At 42.3% G+C, this 18,376-nt stretch overlaps 2 protein-coding genes across 2 annotated transcripts in view; one reads left to right on the top strand and one right to left on the bottom strand.

Annotated features, from left to right (window-relative positions):
* Positions 1-1,370: 1,370 nt before the first annotated feature.
* On the bottom strand, positions 1,371-9,059 carry stradb (STE20 related adaptor beta). The gene is made up of 12 exons (XM_080053283.1): positions 8,887-9,059; positions 7,997-8,173; positions 7,051-7,131; positions 6,063-6,165; positions 5,625-5,746; positions 5,367-5,475; positions 5,063-5,186; positions 4,790-4,961; positions 4,177-4,281; positions 3,406-3,665; positions 3,229-3,271; positions 1,371-3,061 (listed from the first exon to the last, which is right to left on the bottom strand). The coding sequence occupies exons 2-12, from the start codon at positions 8,006-8,008 to the stop codon at positions 2,909-2,911; spliced, it is 1,284 nt and encodes a 427-aa protein (XP_079909409.1). The 5' UTR covers positions 8,009-8,173; positions 8,887-9,059; the 3' UTR covers positions 1,371-2,908.
* A 128-nt stretch (positions 9,060-9,187) lies between these two features.
* trak2 (trafficking protein, kinesin binding 2) overlaps positions 9,188-18,376 on the top strand; it is a 17,846-nt gene continuing 8,657 nt past the window's right edge. The window contains exons 1-6 of the mRNA XM_080052938.1: positions 9,188-9,261; positions 13,064-13,230; positions 14,217-14,393; positions 16,986-17,045; positions 18,164-18,240; positions 18,339-18,372. Of these exons, the coding sequence (XP_079909064.1) occupies positions 13,173-13,230; positions 14,217-14,393; positions 16,986-17,045; positions 18,164-18,240; positions 18,339-18,372 (406 nt within the window). The 5' untranslated portion in view covers positions 9,188-9,261; positions 13,064-13,172. The remainder of the gene's footprint in view (positions 9,262-13,063; positions 13,231-14,216; positions 14,394-16,985; positions 17,046-18,163; positions 18,241-18,338; positions 18,373-18,376) is intronic.

The following is an 18,376-nucleotide window of genomic DNA, read 5'->3' on the forward strand; positions in this document are numbered from 1 at the left end:
TAGCCTGCTCTTGAACTGGAACCCTCACTGAAGACACCCTACGTGTCTTTATAGTGACATAAAGGGGAGATGTTGAAGACCTCCCTTCATAGAGAGCTGGTGGTTGGATCTTCTCAGCTCTTCTTCCATCACGGGGAGGTGGGGTCGGATACATGGGAGTAGCAAAGGGGTTCTCGACTTTTTCCCATGGTCCATTTCTTCCAAATCCAGCCTTTGGACTATGAAGTCCTGTTGCCACATTTTGCTCTATGGAAGATGCAAAATTTGAGTAGACCATGTTCATAGCCTCCTCGATCTCCACTTGAGATGGATCTAGTGGTGGTGCCCTAGATGCCTCGGTAATGGATGGTGAAGTTCCCATCATTCTCTTGATATTTCTCATGAACATTGTCTCTAGATATTTAGGTCTCTTACGAAGTACTGTTTTCCTACTGGTTTGTTAGACTGTGTGGTCTGAAGTGAGCTCTGGTTAGAATGCCTTTTGCTCTGTGATGTCATAGAATGTTCAGAAACAATTGGTGTTCTAGGTTCTATTTATTTGAATATTCCAACTTTGTGTTCCATAGTTACCATGGAGCATATTCAAAAAACACTATAAATACATGAATTACAGTATTTTATAAGATTTACATAATTAATATTATTTATAATAAATGATACAACAACAAAAAAACACTGTTGTACTTGCATGTGCTTTCACCTGCCGCTACTGGCTAACCCCAAACACCAGCCAAAACCATTTAGGGTGAACAGTTAGTTTTAAAGGTGCTCTGAGGAACTTTCAGTTTGTGTTCATTCTTGCACCCCCTTTGGACTAAAGCGGTTGGGTTTTTACAACGCCAGCTGTTGTTCCTGGGTGAGCGTACCCATGAGTCAAAGAAGGCATTAAGAAAAACTATATAAAAATAGCATTCTTTACACTGATGGTCTCGTTTGCTGTTACATGTAATTTATGATCATCAGAGGAAAAATTGGACCGTTTCAGAAATATTAAAAAATTCCTTGTAGCACCTACAAAAGTAGCAGCAACAGTGACATGAACTTGCGATAAGTTAATCATGACTATTGATTTCAGGGCATGACTCTTCCAGGATTTAAATCACTTCCCAGCATTTAGACCCTAAACATTACCGGAGGAAAGTGAGTCAGAAGATGACAGTCTCCTATATCAGTCCAACCCTTGGGAGCATCCCATACTTATCTGTATAGATAAAGCTGCCACTGTGTGCAGAAATCCATATGAGATTGATATGAATAAATACTTCTAATTATTGAGACAAAGCAGAACAGGTATTTTTCTCGTATTTTTCAGCACAGATACATAAAGAAATCAATCAAGGCTTATGAAATTTTAGAAATCAAATGTTGTATATACATTTATAATAATATATATAAGGCTCATACAGCTACCATGTTTGATGTGCACTGCAATTCACAGTTCTCACACACAGTACACGTAATCACAGTTACAGATAGATCACCGTATTCAGAATGCAGGTTTCATTCTAACATAAAGGCATTGTTGGATAAGTGGTCACGGAGCACAGTAGAAATACTATATTATCTCTTATCACTGATAATCAAGGTAAGGAAGGTTTTAATCCACTGATGGTTTGTAACTCCTACATGGAACACTATATAAACTCTTGGTTTTCAGAGTAAGGTTAACACATCGTCTTATTTGCTAATAGGGAAAACGCGTAAGGACATGTACACATAACCACTATGTGCATAAATGTTCAAACATACAGCGACAACTTATTATTTACACTTTTGATTGTGGCCTGTTCTTCTAAAAGTTTTGGACATGGTAAAAACAAGTCTCAAAAACTACCTTAATAAAACCTAAAAGGTATAGATCGATACATATATAAATTCCTATGAATGTAGTTCCAATACTTTAGGACATTTCCACAGTGGACATTGGGGATAACGGTATTCTCTCAAAGTGTGAGTCCCACTGAATCTGAACTGTTCATAACGTTAGGATTTGAAATTACGCCTCCAAGAAGCAGTAGGAATTTTGACACAGATCATATTTCGCCCTGCAACCCCCACTCCCACCTGTTAAACTCTCAGTTGAAAAACATCTTACATAGATGACCATATATTCTCGTGTTGTGAATATATGCTTTATGTATCTCAAAACCTGTCCTTCAAGGCCTTGAGAGGAGAACAGATATTAATTAATAAAAATACTATATATATATCCCACACATATTCTTTTTAGAGCAAATGCCTTTAAAGGAATACTTCACCCCTACAGCACCCACGTTCTATCATTATAAAATCGCTATTATAATATAAGGAATGAGGTTTTTCTTCCCTCAGTCTTCCCTTGGCCAAGCTGTCCTGTTAATCCTTACCCCTACATTTTACCATGTCACACATGGGAAAATGTAGGGTTAAACAGTGAGACCATAAAACACTCTTTCGGCCTTTTCTCAGGCTAGGATGAACCGATTTCAAAAGTGTTTGCACATTTACAGGATCTCAGAGTTCAATACACCTTCATATTTCCACCGGTGAAGTATTTCTGGGTGGATTTTACCTAAGAGGAAGTGCGTGATTATCAGTCAACTGATCAGTCTTTTGTGGTGTGTGCTGTTGACAGTTCAGTATTATTATTATCATAGATCCTTAGTATAGGATCAGAGCAGCTTCGTTTGATCCAGCACTTTTCACATCACGTCACCTTCCCATGACGCAAAAAAAACATATGCATCAGTCAAACACGTAAAATAGAAATAAAAAACTACAAAACTACTTAAAAAAAAGGCTCAGAGTTTTAGGTTAATAATAAAAAATAATAATAATAAAAGCACAGTAGCGTTTGGCCTCGTTGCTTTGCTTTTGATTGTCACGTGTTTGGCTTGCTAGTCTGGGATTTTGGAGAATCGTTAGGGGGTTAGGAGAAGTCCCACACGGCCTCGGCGGTGTCGGCTGACATGGGAGCGTGGCAGGATGGGGCGGGGGGGCAGGACACTGGCTCTTCAGGGCTGGAGACGGGCACTGCTGGGTACATGAGGCTGAGGAAGGAGCTCCTGGTGTGTCTCTTCACCTGTCACGGAACAGCAAAACATATAACAATTCAAATAAAATAAGAAAATGGTATATGACATTTTTAATACTTTACTTTTTTACTTACATTGATAACATTAATTAAAGTATTTCAGTGTTCCTTTCTGCTTAACTAAAAAGGCATGCATCGCAACAAGTAAACCCCACCTGCTTGAAGAAAGCGTGGCTCAACAGTGCAGATGCCGACGGTCTGACGGATGAGAAAAAAAACAGCACAAACACAAATTCACAATAAAGTTTGTAGTGTATACATGCAATGATCAATTCAAACAGATCAATTCTGCGATAAAGCCGACCCGGCCCTTTAAATGTGCAGTAAAGGACCTGCGATCGGGCTCTTGCTGCAGACACAGCTGGACCAGGTTGTGCAGGGTGACAGAGTGGTTCTTGGGCCCGGGGCTCTGGGGGCGGTCGGTGGGCGGTGCAGTGGCGCTGTGGGTAAGGCTGCCGGTGGCCACGCTCTCTCCAATGCCGGAGTCCACCCCGGAGCGAGACACCTTCAGCCCCCCCAGCTGCTCACCCAGGGGGAAGGGAGCCACATCCAGCAGGCAGCAGTGGGAGCCACGCAGCTTCTGAAGCAGCATCTGGGTGGGAAGATTCGAAAACGCTGACGCAAACTGTGCAAATAATGTAACTAGAGGGTGAACTGTGAATCAGTTCTTACCAGTTGCACCAGACACCTTTGTGTACTTTTTATCCGTGATATATTTGTTTCACTGCGAGTGACATATGACCCAAAATCCTGGTCACAAACACACCAACTAATATACACTCACATTGTTCTTTATTCAATACTATTTTCTCATCATTTTTGTGGATTCTTCAAATACGTACTGTATATATATTTTTTTTCTTTTATTAGTTTTTATTTGTCAATTTTTATGTTGTTGATTATTTTCTTTGTTTGGGGTTTTCCATAAAAGGTTTTCATTATTTAGTTGAAGTTTTCAAATATGGCCACAATTGACTTTTTTTTTGCCTCTCTCTCTCTACATTGTTTTGCTTTGTCATTCTGTACATTTTAAATTGTGCAAATCAAAGAAATAAAAATGAAAAATATGCAGTCACTTATCCTTATGGAAGCATTTTCATTACCTGGGTGGGGGCCATGTCCTGGAAAGGCACCCTGCCGCTGACCAGCTCACAGACCACGATGCCTAAACTGTAGATATCCGACTTCACTCCGTAACCGTGTAGGTCCTACTGAGGGCAACACCAGAGCGAGAGGAGAGACACAATACATTAGAATGGGGCCATAAATAATGCACCAGCTCAATAGTTTAGTTGAGCGTATACTCAGGAGTCTCTGGCTGCGTTCCAATACCCATACTGCTATTTAGTATGGTAGAAAAAAGATTTAGGATTTAGGATGTCCCAATTCTCGTGGTCAGATTTAATATGCATAAAAATATGCGGATGTCAACTACATCCCGCTGAGATTTTTAGTGTTAAAGTCTGCATGCTATTTGGCCGATTCTGACCAACAATCCAGTGTGTACTGGAAGTGACGACGAGGGATGGGACGGATATAAAAGCAAGAGGCAAGCTCAAGGTGCAATGTTATGACAAAAATAAATAAATAAGTAAAAGTGTGTCCCAATTGTATGCCTACTGCATGCTAACTAGATTCCTTTTATGGTCAGATTTAGTATGTAGAATAGAAAAAAGAAAAGGGTATGCGATTTGTCTTAATCTAGCGAGTCCTGACCTGTCGCAGTAATTCTGGGCTGAGCCAGGGCAGCAGGGCCGGGCTGTGGTGGGGCATGTCGTACACCGCCCTCACCCTCTTCCCATCGCGCGTCATACTGTAAACACTGTGGAGCCCCGACAGATAGACACGCCCCTCAGCAGACAGCAGGATATGACTGGCCTTCACCCCCCTAACAGGAGAGCAACATGTCCACACACATTAAGATACGAGATATATTTGTGTTTTCCTTATATAGAGTTGTGTCTGATCTCCCTGTGTTGTCCCACTGACCGGTGAACGTAGCCCATCTGGTGCAGGTACTCCAGCGCTTTCAGCACGCCGTACAGAAGGTACGCTATCAGGGATTCACTCATTCCATCCGGGAAATGGCTTTTCAGTAAGGTGTCTGCAGAGCCTACGAAAGAAAAAGTCATTGTATTTGAGGAGCTAGAATTAGAAAAGTGGACTTAAAAAGATATTCTTTTGACTTGAATTTTCTGTAAATTGACAGATTAATAAATAGACTATTGATGCAGGTCCAGAAAGCGTGTTCGATTTTTTAAGGACAAAACAACAAGGTGTGGCAGTGGCTGACCGTAGGCCATGAGCGGTGTGAGGACCCAGAGCTGGCAGCAGGAGTTGAAAACCAGGCGAGAGGTCAGCAGGTTGGAGTGACGGAACAGCCTGGACAGCAGTACCTCGTTCTAGGGGTTGAGACACAATCAGACACATACAGAACCGGGGTGAAAACAGTTAGTAGCCGATTGTGGGTTTAAAGAAGCATTTAGCCCCAATAAGCATTTAGAAGCTTTGAGGAATAACACAAAATTAATTGTAAATAGATCTTCCTCACCATAAGCTGCAGCAGCTCCTCCTCTGTGCAGTCGTCCAGGTTGGTGTGCTTGATGGCCACCATTTGGCCAGTAGGGATGTGACGTGCCATGTCCACCTGGCTCATGTTATTGAAGCCCCGCCCTGTCATACAAAAGCATTGACTTAGAAGAGGAATCGGACTGTATTGACAGCTTTTCTGAAAGATCTGGGTTCAATATGTGCAATTTTAAAGTTGTTTTAAGCATTTTCACCTTTATTGGATAAGTTAAAAGCTAACAGGCAGACATGAAACATAGGGAAATAAAAGGGGATAAGAAACGCAACAATGGTCACCAGCTGGAATCAAAGCAGTGGTGTTATGGCATGCTAGATAGTCATCAAGACGCTACTGATTTAAACTCTTTACAATGATCTTTAGAAGGCCTGACTCAAGTGTGCATAGTGGCGTTCTTCTCACCCAGCTCAGACAGTAGCTGGTAGTGGGCGGGCTCCACTGACAGCCGGGTGATGTCATCACCGCCTGCTGGCCCTTGCAAAGTGTATTCAGACCCGTCAGAGCTCTGCCGGTATGCACACATACAGAAGAAAAAAAAACACTGGTCAACAAATATTTAAGTATGGATAATATTCACACTAAGATTAAGTTGTTGGTTTAGTTCAGCCCGACATGCCGGTCGCTTCACTGTAACTGAAACAAACGTGAAGATCACATTTAGTACAGACAAGAGGTGTAACAGCGCAAGTCACTGAGAATAGGGAGCAGGCAATGTGGGGTGGATAAGGTTACAACATAAAAACAATAAGAAAGATATCTACCTGGAAATTAATTCTCTTTATTGACTAGTCATCCACACAAAGCCTCCCAATTATATTCAAATAATCCAGTGTAATGCTTCTAACACAATAACCAACTTTGTGGTGAGGTAATGTGTGAGGGGATGATGGCTGCTAAAGGTAGGGATGCTTGCAGTATTAGTGATGCGGACAGGTGTTTTGGGACAGAGTAAATTATGGGTCTCTTCCAGCATCAGACAGTTTGTAGAATTGCAATTAGAATAGTTATAGTTATAGAATTATGTTGTAAAAAAAGGCAAACTTTCTGTTGTAATCCTAAAATAAATAAAATAAAATAAAATTTATTTGGGTTATTTGGAGCAATCCACTAATTGTACAAATAATGTTCAGTGTACGTGTGCTATGCAACCAGCCGGCTCTGGAAAAGCTTCATCAGATTTGAAAAAAAAAATTAAAGAAATCAGATGATGTCATAATGGTAAATTTGATATAGGCTTCCCCTTTATGAGATACCAATAGCATTACCAGGTGCAGTGGTGCCACTGTCTATAACACCTTTATAAGGCAACTTCAGATACATGATAAATGAATAGTGAAGACATTCAGTTGGACACCGCCTGTCTCCGTGCATTGTCCGGGCTGCTACTGACCAGGAAGTGGTGGCTGGTGTCCTCATAGCGCTCGTCTATGTCCAGGGGCTGGACCTGAGCGTGGGAGATGCAGGAACAGTCCTAATGAAGGGGGGAGGGGGGGTGGAAGGAGGGAGCAGAGGTGAGACAACATGCCCCACCAAGGGACAAGGGAGGAAAATGGATGGGAAACATGGAGATAGGTGTGGAGAGGGCCAGCATCAAGGAGGGGGGGGTATGGGTTGTGAAGGCACTTACAAGGCATTTTATCGGAAGTGGTTAGCTGAGAGAGAAGCAGCGTGATGATAACAAGCAAGCACAGAGGCAGCTGACTGACCCATGTGCGATAAGAGCAACGTTTATAGTTAGATGGAGCCATTAGGTGTGAGGGGTTGCATAGAGAGCCACTATCAACATTTAACATATAGTCAAATGCAATACACAAGTGTGTGTGTGTGTGTGTGTGTGTGTTGCATAGAGAGCCAATATCATTATATTGTATTTTCCCCATATCTATACTACTAACATATAACATAATATAGACAAATGCAGTAGACAAGTGTGTGTGTGTGTGTGTGTGTGTGTGTGTGTGTGTCATAGAGAGCCAATATAAATATCTCATATTTTCCCCCATCTCTACCAACACATACCATAGATAAATGCAGATGAAACGAGGCTACACCTTTCAGACAAACTATGTCAAGAGTATCTGAAAGCTCACATAACTCTCATATCTATATGTGTGCACGCTAACCGGAAGCTCATCCTTTTTAATGCACTTTCTAAAAGACTGCCTGAATCAGCTGTATCCCAAGAGGCAATAGCGCGAGCCAATTGATTCGTGACTGCACATGTACTAGGTCACTATTGAGCGGGCGCGCGCACGGGGGCACGCAGGCAAAAAAACATTTAAATATAAGAAAAAAATCGAATAAATAATACATGCGGAGGGATATTCTTTTCTTACCAAGAACGACATGGAGTCCTTTCTGCGGCGGTAAAATCACAGGCTCTAGGGGCATTCATCCGCGCACAGCAGCACCAGTGTAATATGAATCCCCCGCTAGACTAGAGCGCGGCCAGCATCCGTCCAACCTCAGCCCTGCATCCATCCATCCATCCACCCGCCTGCTATCAGCTGATCCTTGGGGTGGGGGGGAGAGGAACAATGAAATTCACCAGGCAGTGGAGAGCGCCCCGTCAAGACGAGTCAGTGGCTGTTTTGATATCGGTATGAAGCCTGTAAAACGGTGTTTAGCCATGCAGTAAATAAGATTTTAACTCAGCTGTCATTGTAGGCCTGTAGATGGATAATCAATTACTTTATCTATTCCTAATAAGATTTTTTTTTCAGTAGCAAATAAAAAGTTTATAAAAAAATGTTAATGTGCATAGTTTATGTCGCACTAAACAGAGGTCAAGTTGGTGATGCAAATATGCATCGTTTGTCTATTACAATGCAATAACATTTTGCAACAGATTCGAAATGCATTTATCAAATGTCAAGGTTAGATTAACTGCAGCCATTTTAGTTTAAACAGAAGACAACTATAATTCAAATCAATGGCCAATGAGTATTAACAAATAAAGGCGTATAGGTGAATAACCTCGTTTCGGGTAGCCTGTCATTGCTTTATTACACGTACTGTTTTAAAAACCGAGAAGAGAAAAAAACAAAGAAAAAAAACATGAGTCTTGTAGACCTAGCTGTCTCCCATTTCGGTAGCGAGCATTACTAATGTAATAATGTATATTTGGATGGTTCAAGCTAACGTTAGCTCAGTCAAAGAATAACTCTTATAGTTAATGTATTTGGAAAAGGTTGGCCTGTGATGTGAAAAGAAAGAAGCTGCTTACCCACTCCCCTCGACGTAAACAAGTTAAAAAAACAAAGCAGGGCACGATATTTTCAACGACGTGCTGTCCGTAAAGTTCATATTCTTTTATTCAAACGTCCAAATGATATTGAGGTGCCCAGAAAGTATCGAGTTTTACTGTGGACGTCGAGCCGCTCATCGTCCAGATAATGTAAAAAATCTGTTGACAGGACTTTTAATTTGACACGGACAAGTGTCGCGTGGTAAACACGTCACAGAGAGCTCAAAACTGTCGCGCACTAATGACCCGCTTCTGTTACCCCACCCCTCCTCCCCTCTATTGTTTAAGGAGGCGGTGAAGGGACTGACAGATACCGCATGTACCGCGGATGCTGTGGATAAACAGTGACTTAAGGTTAGTTTATAGATGATCTATTATCCTTATATTTAATACCAATGATACTTACCTCGTGAGGGGATGATGCCAGTTTGAGCTCGCGATAGCAGCGCAAGGCATTCATAGACAGTCAGCTGTCATCCTCCCCCGTGAAACGTCACGTTAGCCAATGCTAAATGTATAGTAAATATAATATAAGATCGAATCCAAGGAGATATTGATAAAGGACTAACAACTTACTGAAATAACTCACCTGCCGATCTGTAGGTTTTGCTCATTAAACTTAAACAATCCTCACCTGATGAACGTCTTTGGTTTATTGGTTAGCTAACCTTAACATTACAAAACTAGCCCCATGGTTAGCCCTTATATGATACAGTTTCCTATATGTAAATGTACTGTGTAAATGTTTGCTTATTGACAGTTGGACATGATTTGTTCTGTAATTGTATGCAAATATCTATAGTTATGTGTATTAAAGTCATGCCGAATTGCAGAGTAGCCTCTCAGGATCAATTGATATGTTTGAATGTCATTTCCGACCCGTCTTTACGTGTACTGGCAAGCAAAGCACCTTTTAGATCTAGGTTTTTCAAGAAGAGCTTTGCAGGATGGCACACATGGAGTATAGTTGGTGTAGCTGTTAGCTGCAAGGCTGATCAGATAAGCATGTTATGATGATGTAGTTCAAGGAATTGTCTGCTGATCTTCCAGCCAGATTTCTCTCTCAGTGATGCAGTTGGTATACAGTCATTATCACATGCTGCCCCCGCACTGTCATATGTCTTTCTAAGAACGCCCCCCAGGCCCTGTCCAATTTGTCTGATGTAAGATTGAGAGTGCAGCTGTTGTGATAAAGCAGATACATTCAGGTAGCTGTGGAGGGAAAAAGCGCTCCTGGTATTATTTGTTTTGACCTCAGCTGATACTAGGGACTTGCATACAGAGGCTGACATTTCTGCCGCCCACTGCACTCGCTGTAGGTCACCCTGGATAAGAGCACCAGCTTCAATGCTTTGGATAAGACGGCAAGGGAGATAGAAGGCTGATGTAAGCAGGCAGCCCCTCTGGAGCCACTGTGACAGACTGGGTGTGTGTGTGTGTCTGCGCGTGTCTGTGTGTGGCTGCTGTGCCTACACCTTTTTGTATTGTTAAATAATGTGTGACCGACATTAAGTGGCGGTTCCCCAGATTGTGGTAGGACTTTTTTTTTTCTCTAGCTTTTACAAGCCGAGGGAAACTGTGTGAATGCAATCAATAAAATGTAAACCGAACATCTTATTGAATGTCTGCTCGCTAGCTTTATTCTGAGTGTTAACCCTGTCTCAAATCCGAATTATGAAGTGTATGATGAATAAGAAGCTGTCTGGCTGTGACAGTGTTGCTCATGAGATGACGCACAGGCACTTGGTCAAGAGCAGCCTTGGTATTTTCAAATCGGAGGGGGAGAAAGAAGAAGCCTGAATTCATTCATTGTTAGAGTGTCGTTAATGGGTTATACAGACAGTGGTATACAGTCTATGGGTAAAGCCGAAATTTGGGCTGTAGCATTGGGTGCATCACACACTAATCTCCTTTTTATGCAGCAAACGGTGCCGGCATCAGTGTTATGTAAGCAGAGGATGAATGTTGCCCAAGGACTTCTGTCTTACCACTGGTAATGCTCACTGATACGCACGCACACCCACTCACTCAGATATGTAATGCAATGTGTCTGCACGCACACAGGGAGGTCAGGGATGCAGATGTGTGCAGGGGTTGTAACGGATGGTGGGATCCACTTCACTGCACAGCATCATCTTAGTGAAGTAGCTGTCTGTGGCCTATACATATGGATAATGTTTGCATTATGGGAAGTGTAGGATACACAGTCAAGCAGTGGCGGCTCGCCCATAGAGGGCGATAGGGCGCCGCCCTCCTTGAGCCATATCAGCAAAAAACGAAAATATAATAATGAATAATAATGATGTTTTTTTTTTTTTTTTTTTGTATTAATAATCATAATTTATGATTTCAATACAGTTTTTACCTGCATCTAAGTCTGAATATCATTGTACAATCAGCGTCTGTGCTCTGTACCGTCACTCTGGGGCGATGTCGGGCTGGTTGAAAATCGCCCCCAGCGCTCTCATAGACATCAATGTAAAACTTTTTTTTTTCAAACTGCAAGCCTCGCAATGCAATCTCTATGGGTTCCGGGGGTGCTCGCCCTAACGTGTTGTCGTCATACGTACAGTAAACAATAAACCAATTACAGTGACTGATACAGTCACATGTCCAGTATGCAGCCCAGAGCGGTCATATTCAAGACCAACACAACTTTATATCAACTCAGGCTAGGCTGGCAAGCTACTTACTTGATCGGACTCGGACTAGGTCTTTCCCAGACAAAATGTAACCATCAAGCAAGTATCTACCAAGATGGATTGGGGGATTTTATAAACGCGGATTTTCACGGGGCTCGTTTGAACGGCTAACGAGGCTAGCAGGATGCTAATGCGCTAACGCTCTGTCCTGCTGCCGCTGCATGATGATATGGACTGTATACTGGCTTTTTATCCATCCTGATGGCAGCACAGAGACCGCATGAATAACTTTGGGTGTCACCCCTATGCATCATCTCTCAGAAAAGGTAAAACAAACATTAAACATCAATCTGCATATACGAGCCAGCGCCGTTCAACAGCTGATCGGCTATTGAACGGCGATCAGCTGTTGATCGTCGTTTAGCTGACAGCTGCTTTCACCGTCCGACATAAACCCGCCTACCAAGTGCTGTAGACAGTAGTAACCCAAACCAATGTGATGATTAGCACTGTTAATGTTGCACATGCTATGCCAGCATCCATTTTTGTCTCCTAACTTTTAAAGGAAGCCTATCTGAGGAGCACACTGGTAGATGACAAGTTATCTGTGATGGCCACAGCCGGATAATTAAATCATTTTAGAGCTAAAATAATTTTATTCAAGAAATTAACTAACTTAATTTCCAAAAATACTGTACAGTGCAATGCTTGTCTAATGTTGCCAGAGTGGTTATGCCAGATGAACAGGAAAAACAAACAGTTAAATGCAATATGACATTGTCATATGCTATCTGATTTAGGTTAATTTTGGGTCATATTTCCCATCATGGCAACAATTGCCCCCCCTGAGATTATTGTCAGGAGCCGCCACTGCAGTCAAGTCAATTTTATATAGACCAATATATAGATATTATATATTAATATAGAACAATTATGTAATATGTATTTATAAAGACCAAATTTATATAGATCGAATGGCTTAACAATCCACATAGCATACGTCACCCTCAGTACAGTACCCTAATATACACAGTACTGTACACAGCTGTTCTTTCATTTTTCCCATAACTGTACTGGGAGGTCATCCCTTTAAGAGACGGCATCCTGTCTCATTCCTCCAGAGAAAGGCAACAGGATGTGGGAGGGCTCTGTGTCGCCCTTCCTCGGGCCTCACAAAAAAACATGTGACACAGGAGAACGAAATTATGAATGCATCCGAGTTGTAGCAGCTGGCCTGCTTTGTGCCGGTATGTACATTTACTGTGTATTCACAGCAAGGGGCTTTCTATAGAGCTGAAACGCTTGGTCAGTAAAAGGAAGAAATCTGTTAGTTGCTTCTTCTTCAGATGTGAAGGCCCTGACTTTCAGTGGTTACATCACGTCTGTCAAAGCCTGGAGAACATGCCAGACAATGGGCGGTTAAAGTTTAACAACAGTAAACTGATTAAGCCTGGGGTTGTCATTCATATCTCCATTGCTTCTTTGACAGCTTAATCTCTTGTGTTTTCCCTCAGGTAAAGGTGTGTGTGCGGGCACCGGGCACCAGCGCATGAACATGATGTGACGTCACAGTGCTAGCGGCCGCCATCTTCCGTCCAGCCTTGTGCCCACTACGGACCGGACATGTACGAAGCCAAGCCCCGGGCGGCCGTGGATAAGAAGGAATCCAGCACAGAGACAGGTTAGTAATGAATGCTATGTGTGTGCATGCAAATCTCTAAGCATCAAACCTGTGTGTTATATCATCCCTGCGTTCCGAATCGCATACTTTCTACTATTTAGTATGGTAGAATAAAGATTTAGTATGTCTCGATTCTTGTGGCCAGACTTAGGATGGTTAGAAAGACCCGGATGTCTACTACATCTGGCTACGATTTTTAGTGTTGAAATCAGCATCCTATTTGGGCGATTCTGACCCATAATCCAGAGCGAACCTGAAGTGACGTCACATCAACGGAGCCTCCATATTAAAAACAAACGGGGAAGCGACAGATATAAAAGCAAGAGGCAAGATCAAGGCGCAATGTTATGATGAAATAAATAAGTAAAAGTATGTCCCAATAGTATGCCTACTGCATCCTAACTAGATTATTTTTATCGTCGGATGTAGTATGTAGAATAGAAAAAAGAAAGAGTATGCGATTCGGAACGCAGGGCTTGAATGAAATATCCAATCTATGTCAGTGGCTGCAGTGCCTGGCAACTGTAAGCTTTGTGTACATTTTCAAATGATGGCATGCTGCCCTGAAGTACAGTCAGTGTGCCCTGGCTCTCTGGGCATAGTGCTATACTTAGCTCCATCTGTCCCAGTAAACCACATATCTGCTGGAGTGGAAGGGCATTGGCTTGTAGAGTGCCTCAGCCAAGGAGACACAAACACAAACACACACAAGCATACACATATGCACAGACACACACACAGACGCACGCACGCACACACTCACACAGTAGCACATTTGCTGCAGTCTGACATTCTAAATGTTAGCATTGCTCTGACAAATAAAAGCACCCCTTCATCATTCATTTACAATATTTCTCAGCACGAAAATGAACAATAGCCTAATTCCCTTTTATTATATTATTATTTTTTCTCTGTTCCATTATGGGTGATGTAGCTTGTGTTATATATTGTATCTAATGTGTCTGCCAACCTTCCAACTACCACAGATGAGGGCCTGGGCAGCAGCAGTGGAAGGCATTCTCTGGGCTCTGGTTCGGCCGGCTCCGTCTACCTGTCTGACAGCCATGACTGGGCTGTGTCCCCCAGCTGCTCCCCGGAAGAAGGGCCCGGACCGCATAGCGCCATCTCACCCATGTTAGCAGAGGAGACCTTCCGCTACATGAGTGAGTTATTATTATTATTTTTTTTTTAATCAGTTATATGGGCAGGAGTGCACAAATTGCATCTCTTTTCTAGCTATTTTCTGTCTGCTGTCTTTCAATTGGTCGACCCCAATGAGCAGATGGTGTGTGTGTGTGTGTTGTGTGTGTGTGTCATCATGTTGGGCCACGTGAGGGATTGGTTTTATGCAAGTCCTCTTTAATTAAGATCAAAGGGATTTAGCATGGATATTATTTATATATATTTGGCACATGGCAGACATTGTGTCTGTCTGCGTTTTGCTTGTGTGTGCAACAGACAGCTCTTAAAGCCTGTGTGTGTGTGTGTGTGTTTGTGTGTGCGTGTGTGTGTGTGTGTGTGTGTGATTGTGTGTGTGATAGAGTGAGACAGTGAGCAAGAGGAATCCAGTGGTCCAGCCAGAGTTAAGTGTAGCTGAGTTCAAAGCCAGGCCCAGAGAGTCACGGGACAGGGAGTGATGAGGAGAAGGAGGGGGGTGGGGGGGGGGTAGGCAGACTGGATTGACGGAGGATGAGGACTGGACAGTAGGGAAAAGAGTCGGACCATGCCGGTTCTAAACATCCACAATGAGGAGGTTTATGAAAACTTTGCTGTGGAAGGTGAGAAGGGGTGTGTGTGTGTGTGTGTGTGTGTGTGTGTGTGTGTGTGTGTCTGTGTGTGAGAGACTGAGAGAGAGAGTCAGAGTTTGACATGTGAGCCGGTGTAAAGTGACTCCAGTCATGTCTGCAAGGTCAACGCAGAAGGTGACATAGTGTGTGGGAAAGTGTGTGTGTGTGTGTGCGTGTGTGTGTGTGTGTGTGTGTGTGTGTGCGTGCGTGCCTGCGTGTGTGAAAAGACAGGAGGAGGTGGCCATGTCTGAATGAATGCTTGTGTGTGTTTACATTCAAACTTAAGTCCTGGTATGCAGGACTGGAGCGCTGTTGACAGTTACTATAGACGCAACTTCCTCTCTATGTTTTCCTCTTCTTGGCACAATTGCGTACTTCCCCTCTGCACATTTGCCTGATTTTTTAATTGTGTGACTGTTAAATCAAAAGCATTGTCTGTATTGTGCTTTTGTGTGCGTGACTGTGTTCTAGCTGTGTGTGTTTGTGAACTGCACGCGTGACAGAAGGGGTACAGTAAGGGAGTCTGGGTGTTCTATTTCCTGCTTTGCTCCACTTCTGCGGGCGAATGAAATCAAGTCTGCTGCCTATTAATAGTGGCTGATGTGCTAGTCGGGGCACGGATGGTGTGTTAACATTGGATTAGCCCCCATGGTCGTCCTTCAGCAAACTGTGTCTGATGAAACAATGTGTGTGGGGGAATGAATCAACTTTCCCATATTTGCAAAAATTGGAAGTCGAAGTTCAAGCTGTTTCAAGCTGTTTGCCAAACCTTTGATAATTACAACTGTATTTTAATGCAAATGAAAAGTATATTGATTTAAAGAGCCACAATGCATTAAATCCCATGCGTTCAATGTTGCATGGGAGTGTAAAATGCAAGTATTACTGTATCTGTGAGGGCAGTGGGTTGGTTGTTGTCTATAACATGTATCAGCTGCCAGAATGCTGACATATGGACAGACTTTACTCTGAGGGTTAAGTCTTATTTTGCGACACATATCAAAATGTGTCAAATAAACAGATGTTGTAGCTGCGGTGATAGTAGCTAGACCATGCCATGTCACCCATTGACCATTGCACTGTGTGAGCATGTAAGAATCAATAGAAAGAGAATGAAAGCGCTCATTTTATAACCTGCTAGACACTGCAATTAGTCCATTTATTGTGGCCAGGGTTCAGCCACCTCCTTCTAACTATTGAACACAACCCACACTGGTGTATCAGGTTTAGTTTTTTCAATGCGTTTGTTCGATCATTAACAAAACCAGTCCATGGACTTCACTTCATTTATACACTCGGTGACGGACGGCACACTCTTCCCGGCAGGTAATGGTGTGAATGCGTGAGTCTTAAAACATTGAGCGTGCAGCTATACATGCTAGATTAAATGCATTGTGTATCTGTCTTCCTGTATTTGACAGAGACAGGGGTTATTTTTAGCTAAGCGGGGTCGTCCAGATCCAGAGGTCACAGAGGGCCTCAGATTACTGTACAGCGGCTCTCATCTATTAGAGCAGCTGCTTCACTCTAGGAGGCTTTTGTACCCAGCGCTGATTTGTGTGTATGTGTGTTGTGTGTGTACGCCATATTTCACTCACAGCATTCCCTGTGTTTATATACATGCCTAAGTGAGGTGTGTCAGTGAAAGGCGACGTCTCAATGATGAGAGATGTCACTTTTCTTTGGACAGGTGGAAAGAGGAGCGGTGCGCCGGCGCTGGTTACACCCACTCAGGTGCAAAAAAAATAAAATAAAAAATCAACGCGCAGTAGTTGATGTGTAGACTCGAACTCTCGACAAACTAATGCTGTTGGATTTATGTTTAGCCCTCTGCTCCTCGCTGCTCTTTTCCCCTCCTTTTCTCTAACTCTCTTTGTCCCGTTCACCTCATGACAAGCTGGTCTCTTTGCTTGTTGTACAAATTTTTTATAAACCCTCCTCTTTTCTCTCTCTCTTTTCTCTCACTAGCGTATCTGGCTTTGGAGCCCTCTTCCTATTCCCACCCCGGCTCACAGAGCCTCTCCAAAGGTATCTCTCTCTCTCCCTCTCTCTCTCTCCCTCTATCTATCTATCTATCTATCTATCTATCTATCTATCTATCTATCTATCTATCTATCTATCTATCTATCTATCTATCTATCTATCTATCTATCTATCTATCTATCTATCTATCTATCTATCTATCTATCTATCTATCTATCTATCTATCTATCTATCTATCTATCTATCTATCTATGTATCTATCTATCTATCTATCTATCTATCTATCTATCTATCTATCTATCTATCTATCTATCTATCTATCTATCTATCTATCTATCTATCTATCTATCTATCTATGTATCTATCTATCTATCTATCTATCTATCTATCTATCTATCTATCTATCTATCTATCTATCTATCTATCTATCTATCTATCTATCTATCTATCTATCTATCTATCTATCTATCTATCTATCTATCTATCTATCTATCTATCTATCTATCTATCTATCTATCTATCTATCTATCTATCTATCTATCTATCTATCTATCTATCTATCTATCTATCTATCTATCTATCTATCTATCTATCTATCTATCTATCTATCTATCTATCTATCTATCTATCTATCTATCTATCTATCTATCTATCTATCTATCTATCTATCTATCTATCTATCTCTCCCTCTCTCTCCCTCTCTCTCTGCACGTTAACATAGACCTGGAGGCCCCTCTTTGCTTACTGCATGTGACAGCGGACAAGAAATGTGTTTATAGAATAGGTCTGCCTTCAGCCTCTGTAGACAGCTTGTGTTTGTGTGTGTCTGTCTAGAGCTATTACGGCTTCATGAGTTTTAGATCCCTAGCAACCACATGGCCACATTGTGCGGTGAAATACCATTCATTTGCATCAAGTATTTTAACAATATACCTAAGTAACCACACTAGTTTATGATTGTGTGTGGCTGTGCATGTTGCCTGTGGTCGGAACAATTCAGTAGGTAGTGATAGAGTTGGGAATGATATGGATTTATTTTTTATTTTTTTTCTGAATGAACATTTAGCATGCACATACTGCAATATGCATAACAGAACGTGTGTGTGTGTGTGTTGACTTTGGTGTCTCCTTTAAAGTCAAATCAAATCTCTTTCTCTGGCCAGTCCTCAGCTCTGATCGCGTGGAGCAGATGACCAAGACGTACAATGACATGGAAGTGGTCACACACCTTCTGGCTGAGGTATGCCCCCCCCCCCCCCCTTCCTCTCACTTGTATGGTGTCAGCTTTACTATTAAATGCAGCGATATGATTGGCTGATTGCTGTTTTTGATTGACAGCGGGACAGGGACTTGGAGCTGGCGGCTAGGATCGGTCA

The sequence above is a fragment of the Ammodytes marinus genome, assembly GCF_949987685.1.
Source record: "Ammodytes marinus genome assembly, chromosome: 24".
NCBI lineage: Eukaryota > Metazoa > Chordata > Actinopteri > Uranoscopiformes > Ammodytidae > Ammodytes > Ammodytes marinus.

What these genes read in the sequence shown, in the direction of transcription:
- stradb (XM_080053283.1), bottom strand. An exon ending in CCAGCTACTGTCTGAGCTGG is followed by an intron (nt 5,747 to 6,062) that starts GTGAGAAGAACG and finishes TTTGTATGACAG; the next exon opens with GGCGGGGCTTCAATAACATG. An exon ending in AGGACATGGCCCCCACCCAG is followed by an intron (nt 3,666 to 4,176) that starts GTAATGAAAATG and finishes CTTCCCACCCAG; the next exon opens with ATGCTGCTTCAGAAGCTGCG.